Source organism: Clupea harengus, chromosome 20 (genome assembly GCF_900700415.2).
Source record: "Clupea harengus chromosome 20, Ch_v2.0.2, whole genome shotgun sequence".
Lineage (NCBI taxonomy): Eukaryota > Metazoa > Chordata > Actinopteri > Clupeiformes > Clupeidae > Clupea > Clupea harengus.
In genome coordinates, this window is record NC_045171.1 from 12,596,652 (window position 1) to 12,609,457 (window position 12,806).

The window sequence follows — 12,806 nt, forward strand, 5'->3', positions numbered from 1 at the left end:
TGGCTTTTCAAAGATGTATATTAATTGCTCACCGCAGATGATCTGGGAGTTTTATACTTTTTATTAAAAGGTAATATTCCACAAGAGGGAAGACAAACAGAATCCAGTAAATTACAATCATTATTTTTGTTAACCTTTAAAACTGGACTGACTTTCATTAGAAACTAAATGACACTTACAGTTTACCAGACACCCTCTACAATCAACAAAACAAATGACACACCATATTGATTACTGAAGTCAATATTCGGCTTTGTACAGAATGTTCTGCTTTATAGCGTCCAAGTAGGGGAAATTAAACAAAGCATGTCCATTACTCTGTTCATGAACAATGTTCACATTCAATAAGAAGCAGTTCTTTTATGTAATAGAAGATATAGACTGCAGAAAAGTAATTAAAACACTGAAAATATGTTCCTATGCTTTGAAATATAAAAAAACAATGACACAATCAGTGACAGAAAATACACATATATGACTTCAGAAGAGAGTAACTAAAATATGAGACACACACGTCTATCAGACAAACAGAAAAATGCAATCAGTTTAAGGTTGGGGTGAAGCCTATACAATTGTACCCTTCAGAAATTGCATAATACATACGTTACTTTCATGTTCACACCTTCGAAAAACCACAGTGCCATCTCAAAGCTTTGCTCAGTGGCTGGCAGAAATCAGGATTTCTCAGAGTATTGATGAGAACATCATCTCAGCATAGTTTCAGCTCTTACATGCAGCACTTGTGATGAGCATGACGTTTCCATCTGGAAGACAGCAGGAAATTGCTGGAAAGTTATAGTAGAAGGTTCTAAAGGCCCGTTGTTCAGGAACCCTCCTCCAGGACCAAGTCCTGCAGCTGCTCCTGCACATCATTGATCTCGCTCTCTTGCTCTGTCTCCAGTTCGGGTTTCGATTCAGCCTGCGGTTCAGTTTCCAGTTCATCACGACCGTTCTCCAGGTTCTCAGTGCTCTCGAAACACCCAGAGTCCCGTGGAACCTCAGGATTCTCTTCTGTCTTCTCCTCTTCCTCGACATCAGACTCATCCCCATCTGAGTGAGAAAACAGAGACACCATAAGCAAGTTGTTTCAAATGTTATAACTGTCCTCACGTGTGTCTCATTAATTTAATAACTGGGTGCACTTTTAAAGGGATGATTATCTAGGTTTAAATTATTACACAGATAAATAAATGTTCTGATATGTGTGGCAGCTTTAAAGAGACTGGAGCTCACAGTCATGCAGTAGATCCACGAGTGTCAGTATCTTGGTGCGGTGCTCAGGGTCTGTGATGTTCAGCTCATTCAGGTGAGACTCCTTTAAGCCCCCAAAGTCCTCCAGAGACTGGAAGCCTTGCATAGACAGCAAGTTGCCCAGCTCCTAAACACAAAAAAACCCCCACAAATATTGGTTGAATCTGTTGTTTTAAACCGTCAGCACTGAAATTATAGATGCATTGCTGAGCATTGTTTTGCTATGGTAAGTTTAGTTACGGAAGATATTTTGAAAGTCAGAGTATATATATATATATTTTTTTTAGCATACTCCTGTGAATTGTCATACATGCATTTATGCAATGTTCTATAGCATTAGCATCTTTTCCCAAGTTAGTTTCATTTGTGAAATTCGATGACGTCCACACAGCAGTGGCTTCCCAGAAGTGGCTCTTACGGTTAGGCCGATTCTCTCGAGGACTTCCTCCAGGGTTTTGGGTTTGGGTTTGTTGCGGCGGTCCTGGCTGGAGAAACGCTTCCTCTTGGCAGGAGTGCTCTCCTCGGGCAAGATTTTCACATAGATGAACTTGAAGGTGCCCACTTTGTTATTAAGTTTACCAGTCCAAGTGCCAGCCGGTGGCTTTTCAATGATCTGAATGATGTCGCCTTTCTGTGGAGGGGAAAAGAATGCAGATATCTTCAGATGACTGGAGATTTTCTGTCATTTTCAGTCCATTTGTCTACAGATAATGCCTTAAATGACATTAAGATGAATTCAGATATTTGTCCATACAGATGAACGTTTTAATGAAGGGAAAATACTGTGAACAAAAATGTGGACTTCTCAACTAAGAACACACACGACATTAACACTCCAATCTCTTATTATCACAAGTTGTGAGATGTTTTGTTGGAATCTTCATGGAGCATTGATGAATAATAGATCAATTGATTTTATTTGCTTATTAGTTTATTAGCAAAATCAGTTTTAGCAATTTCTAGTAATAATGAGCATTGTGCATGGTAGAAAGATATTAACCTGTTTTTCATAAGTTACCAGGAAGCACAGACCATAATCACTTTAATCACTGCTGTGACTGCAACTCTACTGAATGTGATCCAACATGTACAACTAAGTCCCACGTCTGTGCCAAGACTGCTGTCCGTGAATGTAGCTTTAAATGATCACTTACACAGACAGCAGGAACAGAAAGGTAGAGGACATAGCCTAATGATATCATACTCTCCATTATTTTTTTATGTTCTTGCACTGGAAGTGCATTAGAAAAATGGCCTGATCAGACTTTCTCACACGGTCAGCGGGCCTCACCTGCAGTTTCAGGGACTCAAAGTCGTAGGGGCTGGGGGTGAAGTCTGTGTGCACGAGGGCTCTGCCACAGAAGGGCCCGTTGTATGTGGCGCCGGTGGCATCGTCCAGCTTCATGCTGTCTCGCTGGCTGTAGCCGCTGTCCAGACTTTGCCTGTCCCCACCTGAGAGACACCAGTTCACATGGTCAGTATGAATCCCACCATATCAGCATGTTCACTCCTCACCACATTCAAGATCTGAATTCAACCTCATGGGAGTCAGTATGCCAATTGGCATGGGCATATACGCATGCTACATCCTAAGCTGGTTGTTGTGTGGGAGAGTGTGTGTGTGTATGTTTAGAGTGCGTTTACTAAGGGCCTTTGCGTACATCCTGAGATCTGTCGAGAGACAGGACTGTGCAAGGTGTCCCCAGAGCCAGTGGAGCAGACAGAGGTACGCTGTCCTGGAGTCATATTAGGGAACCAGTCATTGGACACTGGGGACGCGGGTCCGTCCTCGCCACTGTCCAACTGTGAAAAACATTAACAAAAAACATCAGTCAACACATCATTTGTGACCAACAAATGCAACAAAACTAAATGAGCAGTGTAACTTTATCTCTGTAGTTTCATAACCAAAGATTATCACGGCCTCCAATGTATCCATAAACAATGCCCTGTCTGCATGACTTCCTTGTGTGACCAGAGGGGGGCGCACTTGTCAATCTTTTGTAAGCACAGCTCTCCACCTTTGGTTATTTACTTTGCAATGAAGTGATCTGTTAATGGTTATCAAAAGAACTGGCAAAACGTAGAATCAGGGATCAGTGAATCAGTCTGACATTGTTTGGTCTATTGATACAATTCACAACAAATGCAGATCGACTATTAAATGTGTGTTCAAACATTTCAATCAAACCACACAGCATTTGAGAAATTGGAAGTTGACACTTACTCCTTCCTCTGCCAGTGCCTTCTGTACCATCTTGGATGTTTTGCGAGTCATGGTGCGGTTGATTATTTTCCTCCACTTCCCTGGTTTGCTTTTTCCAGTGTCTTCGTGGCCTGCTCCCTCGAACAGCTAAGTGACAATGACAGTGGTGATACATCATTAGAATGTATTTTTAGTTGATGAAGGGAATTCAGTTTGGTTTGATTATTAGATTCTGTTCTATTCTGCATGTTCAGGTACTATAGTAACTATAGTAAAAACAGCTCTATCTGTGGTGTGAAAGAACTGCACAGAAATGCTCATGGACGCACAAACTTACAAAGGAAATAGGTTTGTGGGTTTACAGACACACACACACACACACACACACACACACACACACACACACACACATATATACACACACACACACACACACACACACACACACACACACACACACACACACACACACACAAACACACAAACACACATACACACACACACACACACACACATACACCAACAAACACACATCCACAGCGTTGACATACTATAGGTCTAATGGTGCTCTATATCAAGCTACGGCTGATTAAACAGATGCTGTAGCACAGGAAACAAGTTCAATGTGAAAACAATTCAAAAGGTTGTACTTTGTTGTTAAAAAAGAAGACATGAACATGAATAATTATTATAGTTATAAATATAAAAGGAATTCCTTCTAAAAGGAATATATAAGTGATTGTATTCCATGCGGAATGACAAGCATCTGCTTGGCCCGGTTGAGTTGTTGGTGAGGCTAACAGACAAGATACAAATTCAAATACATTTCAGAACTTCACGCAACAAGGTGATCCAACAATCTTAATGCTAATCACAAATGAAGACTGTCACTGCCATTCCAAACATGATATCAGGTGATGCTTTCACAGTCAAGTTTGGAGGCACACGTCTAAATTCGGCAAGCTGTACTCCAGGCTTCAGATTTATCAGTTCAGAAAAGACTGAAACATCAAATGTGGTGACATTCAAACTATTGTGTTTCCTTTCAAATGAATTGAGAAGTGCTTGTTATATGCAAACAAAATATGAAGAGCAATGATGATGACTGTAACAAATGCACAAATACAGAATTGCAAATATGTACATTAGAGAGTATCCTATTTTCTGTTTAATCTTTGTAACTGACACTTACATCCAAAGGAATAGAGGAAATGATTAACAGCAAGCAAGCAGTCGCCACATTATTGAACCGACTGGTACGTTAACTTGAAATAGCTCCAACTTCCTGTTAAACGAAAGAGGTTTTCTGCTAAATGTGTTTAGCTTCACGATAAAGTCAAAGCGTTGCACATCTGCGTCTCTCTGTCTTTCGTCCTACAACTCGATACCTGGTGTAGGTGTCCCTGACAGGGATCTCCCCTCTAATGGTGTACACGCGCAAGATGTAAGACCTGCTGGTTGAAGTCTGGGATTTCCCGTGGGCTTGCAATGACCTTAGGCTTACTTAAGATGTATGGATGTTATGTATGATAGACACCACAATGAGTCACCAGTACCCCCTCGGGCTTCAGGCTGCTTTAGAGAGATCAACACACTGACGGGTGAGGTCAGAAGCCCACTTGAGGAACCACAGTAGAACTAGCTGTGGTGCTCAGTACACAGTAATCACTCAAAGTCACCTTTGTGAATTTGATGCAGCAGTGTGCTGTGTGGTGGGCGGTCACATACTCTAAAATGATGACATGTTCCTTGTGTGACTGATTGATGTGGAAAACAAATGATTCCATGGAACTATTTAATGACTGAAGCACTGTGATGCAAAGACTGTGGACTTGCTAAACATGCGGTGTGTCTGGCCTTGTCAGCTCATAACACACTAACCCTGTGGTGTTGCAGGAGTTGCATTATTCAACATATAGTACAGTATAAGCAGTATGGTTGTTGATATCAAACACAGCTGAAGGTTGTTTTAATTGTTAAAATTAGATTTTGTTACTTGTTGCTATGGTGTATTATTGAGGATGTGTTTTGTGTACATTGTTTGAGTTTTGTTATTGCTCATTGTTTGCACTTCCATTTTTCTGCACTTTTAGGAAGCACAGAGCAGCTCCTATGTGTTTTTCATCTTCAGCGTGACATTCAGTGTGTTTTTATGACATATTCATAGGTAAACAGAACAGACTCTCAATTCACTATGCGCGACCAGTAATCATTTGAATCTATTAGACTCCATTCTCTCCACTCCATGTGTTCATTTGTTGTGGTTGATCTTGTTTGTTTCTCAGTAAAATGCTGTCCATGAAATATGTCACCGTAAAGGTGCGGGACATTCGAGAATACACATTACAGGACATATTATCATGGAGCCAGTGATGTGGTGCAGGTAGTTTGTGGTGGAGACATCAGACTTACTGCCTCATCAAAGGTGGGGTCTGGTTCCGGCACCACAGGAGAGGATGGCTTGTGCTTCATGAAGTCTTTGAAACTGCTGGACCTTTGCAGAGTCAGCTGTATGAGAGAAGACATGTGGAGAGAGAGAGAGAGAGGGGGGGGGGAGAGAGAGAGAGAGAGAGAGGGAGAGAGACTATTAGACAGCAGGCTGAGTTGATTGGGCAGTCAGTGCGTGTGGTGAATACACTGTGCACTGACGAAGAAAACAAAGGATGTCAATATAAATTTGAAAAGTGCATAGAATCATTCTGTCTTTGCCTATGTGTTTACTATGGATAACATGAACAATAATACAGTGACACAATATTGGAGTATTGAGATTACAATCGACTACATGAACTCCAAAATTGTAATGAGAACTTGTGTGATTTTCTTGGCATCCTTTGTTTTAATCACAGAAAAAAGACCTTTTGTTTACTGCTTCAAGCTTATCAAGCTCATTTGCCATCATTATTTGCAGCCCATCCAAACAGAATAAGATAAAAAAAAAAAAAAACCTCTTCATGAACAGAGCGAGAGTAAGATTAGAGCCCTGCTCTGGCGTATGTCGAGACCTAAGACAAACATAAGACAGACATGATCATATACTGATATTTAACTGTGTGCACAGCAAACCTTATCTTTACACAGGGAGCATCAGTGCCTATCATGCTGGATTAGACAGAACAATATCACTGGATGCTTGTAATGCTAGCCATTAAATGCTTTCATTGGACTCTGAGTGCATACCCTGATCAATATTTACTGTCCATAATGACTCACATCCCGAGAGGGCCCTTCGAGGGGGAGGGGGGGGGGGGGAAGCATCTGCAGAGGGCAGTGACAACTTGCTGCTTCCCAACAGACCCATGAGCAAGCAAGCAGGAAAGGTGTGGCAGTAGTGCTGTCATCTATTATGTCAGAGTGTGGGTTGACTCCACTGACAAGAAACCATTAAAACACTATTGCGGTAAGTGATAGCTTGATATTCCACCCAGATTTAATTCATTTTGTTTCCTTTATCAATCTATACTCAATACCCCATAATGGCATAAAAGGGATTTTAGAATTTTTTGCAAATGCAAACCTGAGATATATGAATATATAGACATATATCTTGGGAATACTACAAAATCAATTCTGCAGTGCTGAAGATTCCCAACAGCTCAGTGGTCCCCATAATTCTTAAATGGAAGAAGTTTGCAACAACAAGGACTTTTCCTCCGTCCGGCCAAATTGAGCAATCAGGGTAGAAGGGACTTGGTGGAAGAACTTAATGGCAGAGTGGTCAGACGGAAGCCTCTCCTCAGTGAAAGCCAGGAAAGCCTGCTTGGCTCTGGTCTCTGGTCTGATGAAGCCATGACTGAACTTAACTGAGGAGCACCAGGCACCGCTCATCACCTGCCCAATACCATCCCAACGGGGCACTGCTCATCACCTGCCCAATACCATCCCAACGGGGCACTGCTCATCACCTGCCCAATACCATCCCAACGGGGCACTGCTCATCACCTGCCCAATACCATCCCAACGGTGAAGCATAGTGGCATCATCAGCATCATGCTGTTGGGGTAATTCTGGGTGGCAGAGACTGGGTGACTAGTTAGGGTTGAGGGGAGGCTAAATGAAGATATCCTGAAGGAAAACTTAGTCCAGAGAAGCTCAGGGCCTCTGACTGGGCCAAATGTTCACCTTCTGACAGGACAATGACCCTAAGCACACAGCCAAGACAACACAGGAGTGGGACAATTTTCTTGAGTGGCCCAGCCAGAGCCCTGACTTGAACCCAACTGAATGTCTCTGAGAAACCTGGAAATGGCTGTCCACTGATGGTCCCCATTCAACCTGACAGAGCTTGAGAGGATCTGCAGAGAAGAATGGCAGAAAATCCTCAAATCCAGCTGTGTTAAGGTTGTTGTGTCATGCCCACAGAAGACTCGAGGCTGTAATCACTGCTAAAGGTGCTTTCAAGTAAGAACTAAGTTAAGGGTCTGAATACTTGTTTCAGTTCAGTTTCAGTTTTTCCTTTTTAATAAGTTTGCAAAAATAGTAGTTATTATGGGGTATTGAGTACAGACTGATGAAGGGGAAAAGTGAATTTGAATGATTTAAAAAATTTTTGAATGATTTTAAAACAAATGTTTTTAAAAAAGTGAAGGGGTCTGAATACTTTCTGAATGCACTGTAGATGCAAGAACACAACAAACAACACAACTGACACGTAACAACAATCAAACAGCTGAAGCAATTATTTTGCTGAATCTTTGGTAGGATCTAAAAAAAAACAGTGCTGAGCCCACAACAGCTGGTTGTAATGATATTACATTGCCCAACTCCAGAAACTCACAGCTCAACTCAGATCGTGATTGTAGTGCGAGTTCTGTAACGTTATATTCGCCTACTTTCTATTGTCAGTTACTCTCCCTCCTCTTTTCTTTTATCGTCGTTCTTCACTCTTCTAAGAAGCCTTAGCAACAGGAAACAGGCGAGTCAGGGCCAACTGTCACACAGAAGCCGCCAGCATAAAGCCTCTGTCTAGACCTCAACGAGTTGATTAAAATTATTTGAGGGATGGAGTGAATCAAGCAAGTGTGGTGCTTTCATTAGATTTAATGTTAATTAATTGATTTAAACCGAAATTGATTTATTTTAATGAACAAATGTCAACAAAAACGTCAGCAATTCAGGCAAAACAGCACAAAGGAAAGCCCCAGCCGTGTTTGTTGTTGCACTGCCACTGCAAACTGGGTCTGGTGAGAGGCAGGAAGTGCCCTTCTCACCCAAAGTTTCATAACATTTTCATCCGAAAAACTGCAATACACCTACATGAATCATACTTGGCGGCCCTTACTCAAATTGCAGTTCCTCTCCTCTCAAAAAGCGTACGAGAGAAATCTATCTGGTTCATCTGGCCAACCTAGTGTGTATGCTATCATGGCCCTGCTTGCAGCTTATTGTCACAATGTTGCCCAAACATATGTATGACTCACATGTTGCATCACTTGAATGCAGTACAAGCAGGAAACAAACTAAAGTATGGGGAGACAGAGCAAGTGTTACCAGCACTGCTCCTACCTGCGTCACAGTACAAGTGTATTTCCAAATGACCCTTAGGTCCACCATGGAGATATTGCACTTGCTCTCATAGTCAGTGTAGCCTATACGGTATTGTTGTTTTTGTCCTGGAAGAACATTTTGTCTGCGCAAATATCCAGTGTTATTGTACTAGTCTATGAAATTTACATAATGCAGACATAATACAGAATCTGGGGAAACAAGTGAGGAACAATTATCCATTGTAACCAAGGAGACTGCTGTGGGAGGGCCTCTCTCAATGCAGCTGGTTATACTCCCGTTGCTGAAATTTGGACTGAACTGAAACTTGTTAAAGTTGCAAAATAGCTGCATTATTCAGACTTACGGAAAAATGAGATAATCTTCCTCAATTCTTTTTTTTTTAACCTCAACTAGATGCTCTTGATTCACAGCTGTTGTTTCTGACCCCTCCCCTCCACAAAACACACACCATTTCAGTTGCTATAGGATATGGATGTCATTAACCAATTCATTTTACGACTCCAGGAGGTTTTCGATACAATCTCTGGTGAAGACCCAAAAGCCAAGTATGAGATTAAAAAGGTCAGTGGTGAGCAGTGTAGGAGGCAAAGCCACTGGCAGCACCTCACAACTGCCTATGAAGAAACCCCAAAGCACTGTCTGACTCAATCAGCAAGGCGTGAAGGTTGTACTGTATCTCCAGGCGTCCTAATAGACGTCGTAAGAGACTGCCTATGAAGAAACCCCAAAGCACTGTCTGACTCAATCAGCAAGGCGTGAAGGTTGTATTTCCAGGCCTCCGTAAGAGTGCAGGTTTTGTAAGCCTCTGGTTGTGTGCTGAGGCCAGACTATTCATTTGCATAGGAAACAGTGCTTTTCTATCATCTGCCAAATCAACCATCCATGGAAAAGTTTCCATCTGATCCAGTCTCAACCCCTTGCCGTTGTTGCCAAATGACTCAAAAGGGACAGTTTTTCCGTGATGTCATCTGGGGTTATAAGAATAAGACTTTTAGATTGTAAGTATGTCACATGCATGTGGTGATGTAGAGTGAAAAACATGGCACCTAAAAGAGCTGTGGTCTGCTCAACCTCACATCCTGTTATTTTGGCAGAGGAGGATATTGTAGCTGTGCTGCTCTTCAAACTGAGCATCACAGTAGAACTAATGTGGTGGCCTTTGACTGAGTATGAGGTTACTGGGTCCTATTTTCATTAATGGGCCAAGTGCGTCACACATGAACTAAAGCTATCAAGTGGCGTGGGAGTGCATGTTTGCGCCTATGATCTTGCTCATGGTATTAAATTAGTAAAATTATTTAGCCAAGTTATTAAATTAGCTTTAGTTCATCCGTGGCGGCCTTTGCTCATTGCTTTGCTTGCTGCCCATCAATGAAATTACAGGCCACTATTTCAGAGGTGGAAAACTTGAGAATCATGAGTAAGGCAGCTAGGGAATGGCTTGGGGTGCCAGGTTGTACTGTAGCATTTAATGGAAAGGGAATTTTGGAGTTACCAATGACCAGCTTGTTAGAGGAGTACAAATGTGCTAAGACCGGAGATGACTTAATCTCAGCCAAAGGATCTAGCAGTCAAAAACACTGCTCCAATGGACAAAACAGGGTAGAAGTGGAATTGATGAGACGTGCTTCAACAAGGCGCATTAGCGTACCTATGTCAGTTATCGGACAGTGTCAAACATCGGCCATTCTGTTAAACAATCAAAATGCTAAGTTTAATAATGGATTAACAATCTATAACTTCAGTTTAATAATGGATTCACATGACAACGTGAACGTTTGCCGGTAACACACGATGTCCGATAATTAACACCGATCGATACATCATAGGAATATCATTGGGCAGGTACGGAGTGGAAAAGCAGGGTTTGGGTTAGGTGACACTTGGAAAGCATGGGGAGAGGCTACAGAGCCGGAGAGGAGGCAGACGTCAACCAGCTTTGTTCACGAGCATTGGAGTTTGCTGGCTGGCTGACTTCAAGTTCCGCAGTGTATTGTTGTGACTGCTATAAGACTAAACATGGTGCAAACACACTGTTTACTTTATTGAGTTAAGGATTCCCTTTGAATATGTGATTGAGGAAGCCTGTTAAAGAAAGAAGCTAAAGAATGCAGAACTGGTAGTGGAAGTGAGGGAACAAGGTTGGCAAGCAGACACAAGACAAGTGGAGATAGGTGTTAGAGGATTTGTATCTAAATCAACCACAACCACTTGTTGGATTTTGGTTTTTGAGGACAGTCACTCAAAGGAGCTTTAAGGGAGTTGTCTGAGGCTGCTGAAAAAGCGAACCAGTGGTTATGGCTGGGTGGTCACAGGCTACTTGGGGACGTGTGAATTATTCTACAGTAAGTGAAGAAGCCTATTGTCACAAGATGTTTGGGTGCCTAAGGTGACAAGGGTTTGTATCCTATTTGATTCCCTTACGGTTCACAATTTTAAGGGGCTTTCCCACCCCTAACCCCTCCCTTACCCTAACCCGGGTTCATACTCCTGAGGGGGTTACCCCTTACCCCAACACTTACCCTGGATAGCCTGTGGCATGCCATAGTACAATGAGATTGACGTTTAGATAATTAGGCAGTGCATAGTTAAGACACTGAGATATGCGTGTGGTACAAGGTACATCTTGAGGTGTATCTGTTGTTGTCCCTGGTATTGACATGTGTCCTAACCATTGTTTGAAATGTAATAGTTTACAGATTACTAGGTTCCCTCAGCTACCTTGCTAGTAATCCATATGGTTAGCACTAGGTACACAATACTGTATAGCCTCACAACAATTACGCAGGAAACAACTGTGCACAGCAATATAGCCTTGGTATAGATTGCCATGAGCACTACCACATCATAGATTAACCTCTGCCACACACCATAATGCCATGCAGCATTTAAATAAAAATAAAAAGTTACAAGTCAAAGTGTGCACACCATTTCTTCATTTCATTCAAACAAAGTCAGTTTGCTTTTGTTTTAATTTTTTTTTATTTCCTCTGTCTGTTATTTATAATTTAGCGTCTAAAGCAGGCCATTCGCATCACTGTGGATTCACTGGATTTTTGTCAACTGCTAGCTAGTACCTTGCAGCAGGAACAAACAACAATAAACCTGTGCAAGCGTGATCCTGATACCACCAGAGCTGCTGAGCAGAAACAGTGCCTCCTGCAGTGTTGCTGAAAATTACACCCATTGAGACGACAATTTATCACACCAATTATAGAAATTTACAAATTCAAGGAAAGAATTAAATGCCCCCCAAACTTTTTCAATTGTAATTAAGGATGCCCTGGCCAGAACTCAGTGTAATTTGAACCCTGGCTTTAAAGCTTTTTATTCGAAAATCTTGGATGTAACCCCTTTGTAATCACCAACATTTTGATCAGTAACTAAATAATTAAGTAATTTCTCAGTAATTGTAATGGATTACAATTAGATTTATTTTGTAATTTAAGGACGTAACTCCATTATACGTAACACTCCTGGTCCTAACCCATTGTGAGTATGGAAGGAGGTGGGTCTGGGATGCAGACACCACTGTTGAGCCTTCTGGAGGTATTGTGGCCCTAATTCAACAAAACACTGATGAAGCAAGGTGTACACTTGACAACCCCAGTGAAATGCTCATGAAGGCATCTTTGTTGTTGTTGTAAAGTATTGGTATGATGGTTGTAGTGCACCCTGTTAATAGTAATAATACTTGTTGGCCATGAGTAATTGCATGTGACAGTGAGAGGTTTGGGTGTGTGGGATGTCGCCAACCAATAGCACAAGGAATTTAACATCTTTTCCTGTGTGTAACTAAAATGATCTATAGTGTTCTGCCATCTTCAGCCAAGTTAAAAAT

The 12,806-nt window shown here is 41.7% G+C and overlaps 1 protein-coding gene across 1 annotated transcript in view; it reads right to left on the reverse strand.

The window, feature by feature from the left end:
- Positions 1-43: 43 nt before the first annotated feature.
- The window catches only part of sash3 (SAM and SH3 domain containing 3), a 13,445-nt gene continuing 682 nt past the window's right edge, over positions 44-12,806 (reverse strand). Inside the window, exons 2-8 of the mRNA XM_012819408.3 lie at positions 5,870-5,965; positions 3,479-3,604; positions 2,913-3,054; positions 2,543-2,703; positions 1,670-1,882; positions 1,234-1,378; positions 44-1,050 (exon numbers count right to left, since the gene is read on the reverse strand). Coding sequence (XP_012674862.1) covers positions 824-1,050; positions 1,234-1,378; positions 1,670-1,882; positions 2,543-2,703; positions 2,913-3,054; positions 3,479-3,604; positions 5,870-5,965 — 1,110 coding nt within the window. The 3' untranslated portion in view covers positions 44-823. The remainder of the gene's footprint in view (positions 1,051-1,233; positions 1,379-1,669; positions 1,883-2,542; positions 2,704-2,912; positions 3,055-3,478; positions 3,605-5,869; positions 5,966-12,806) is intronic.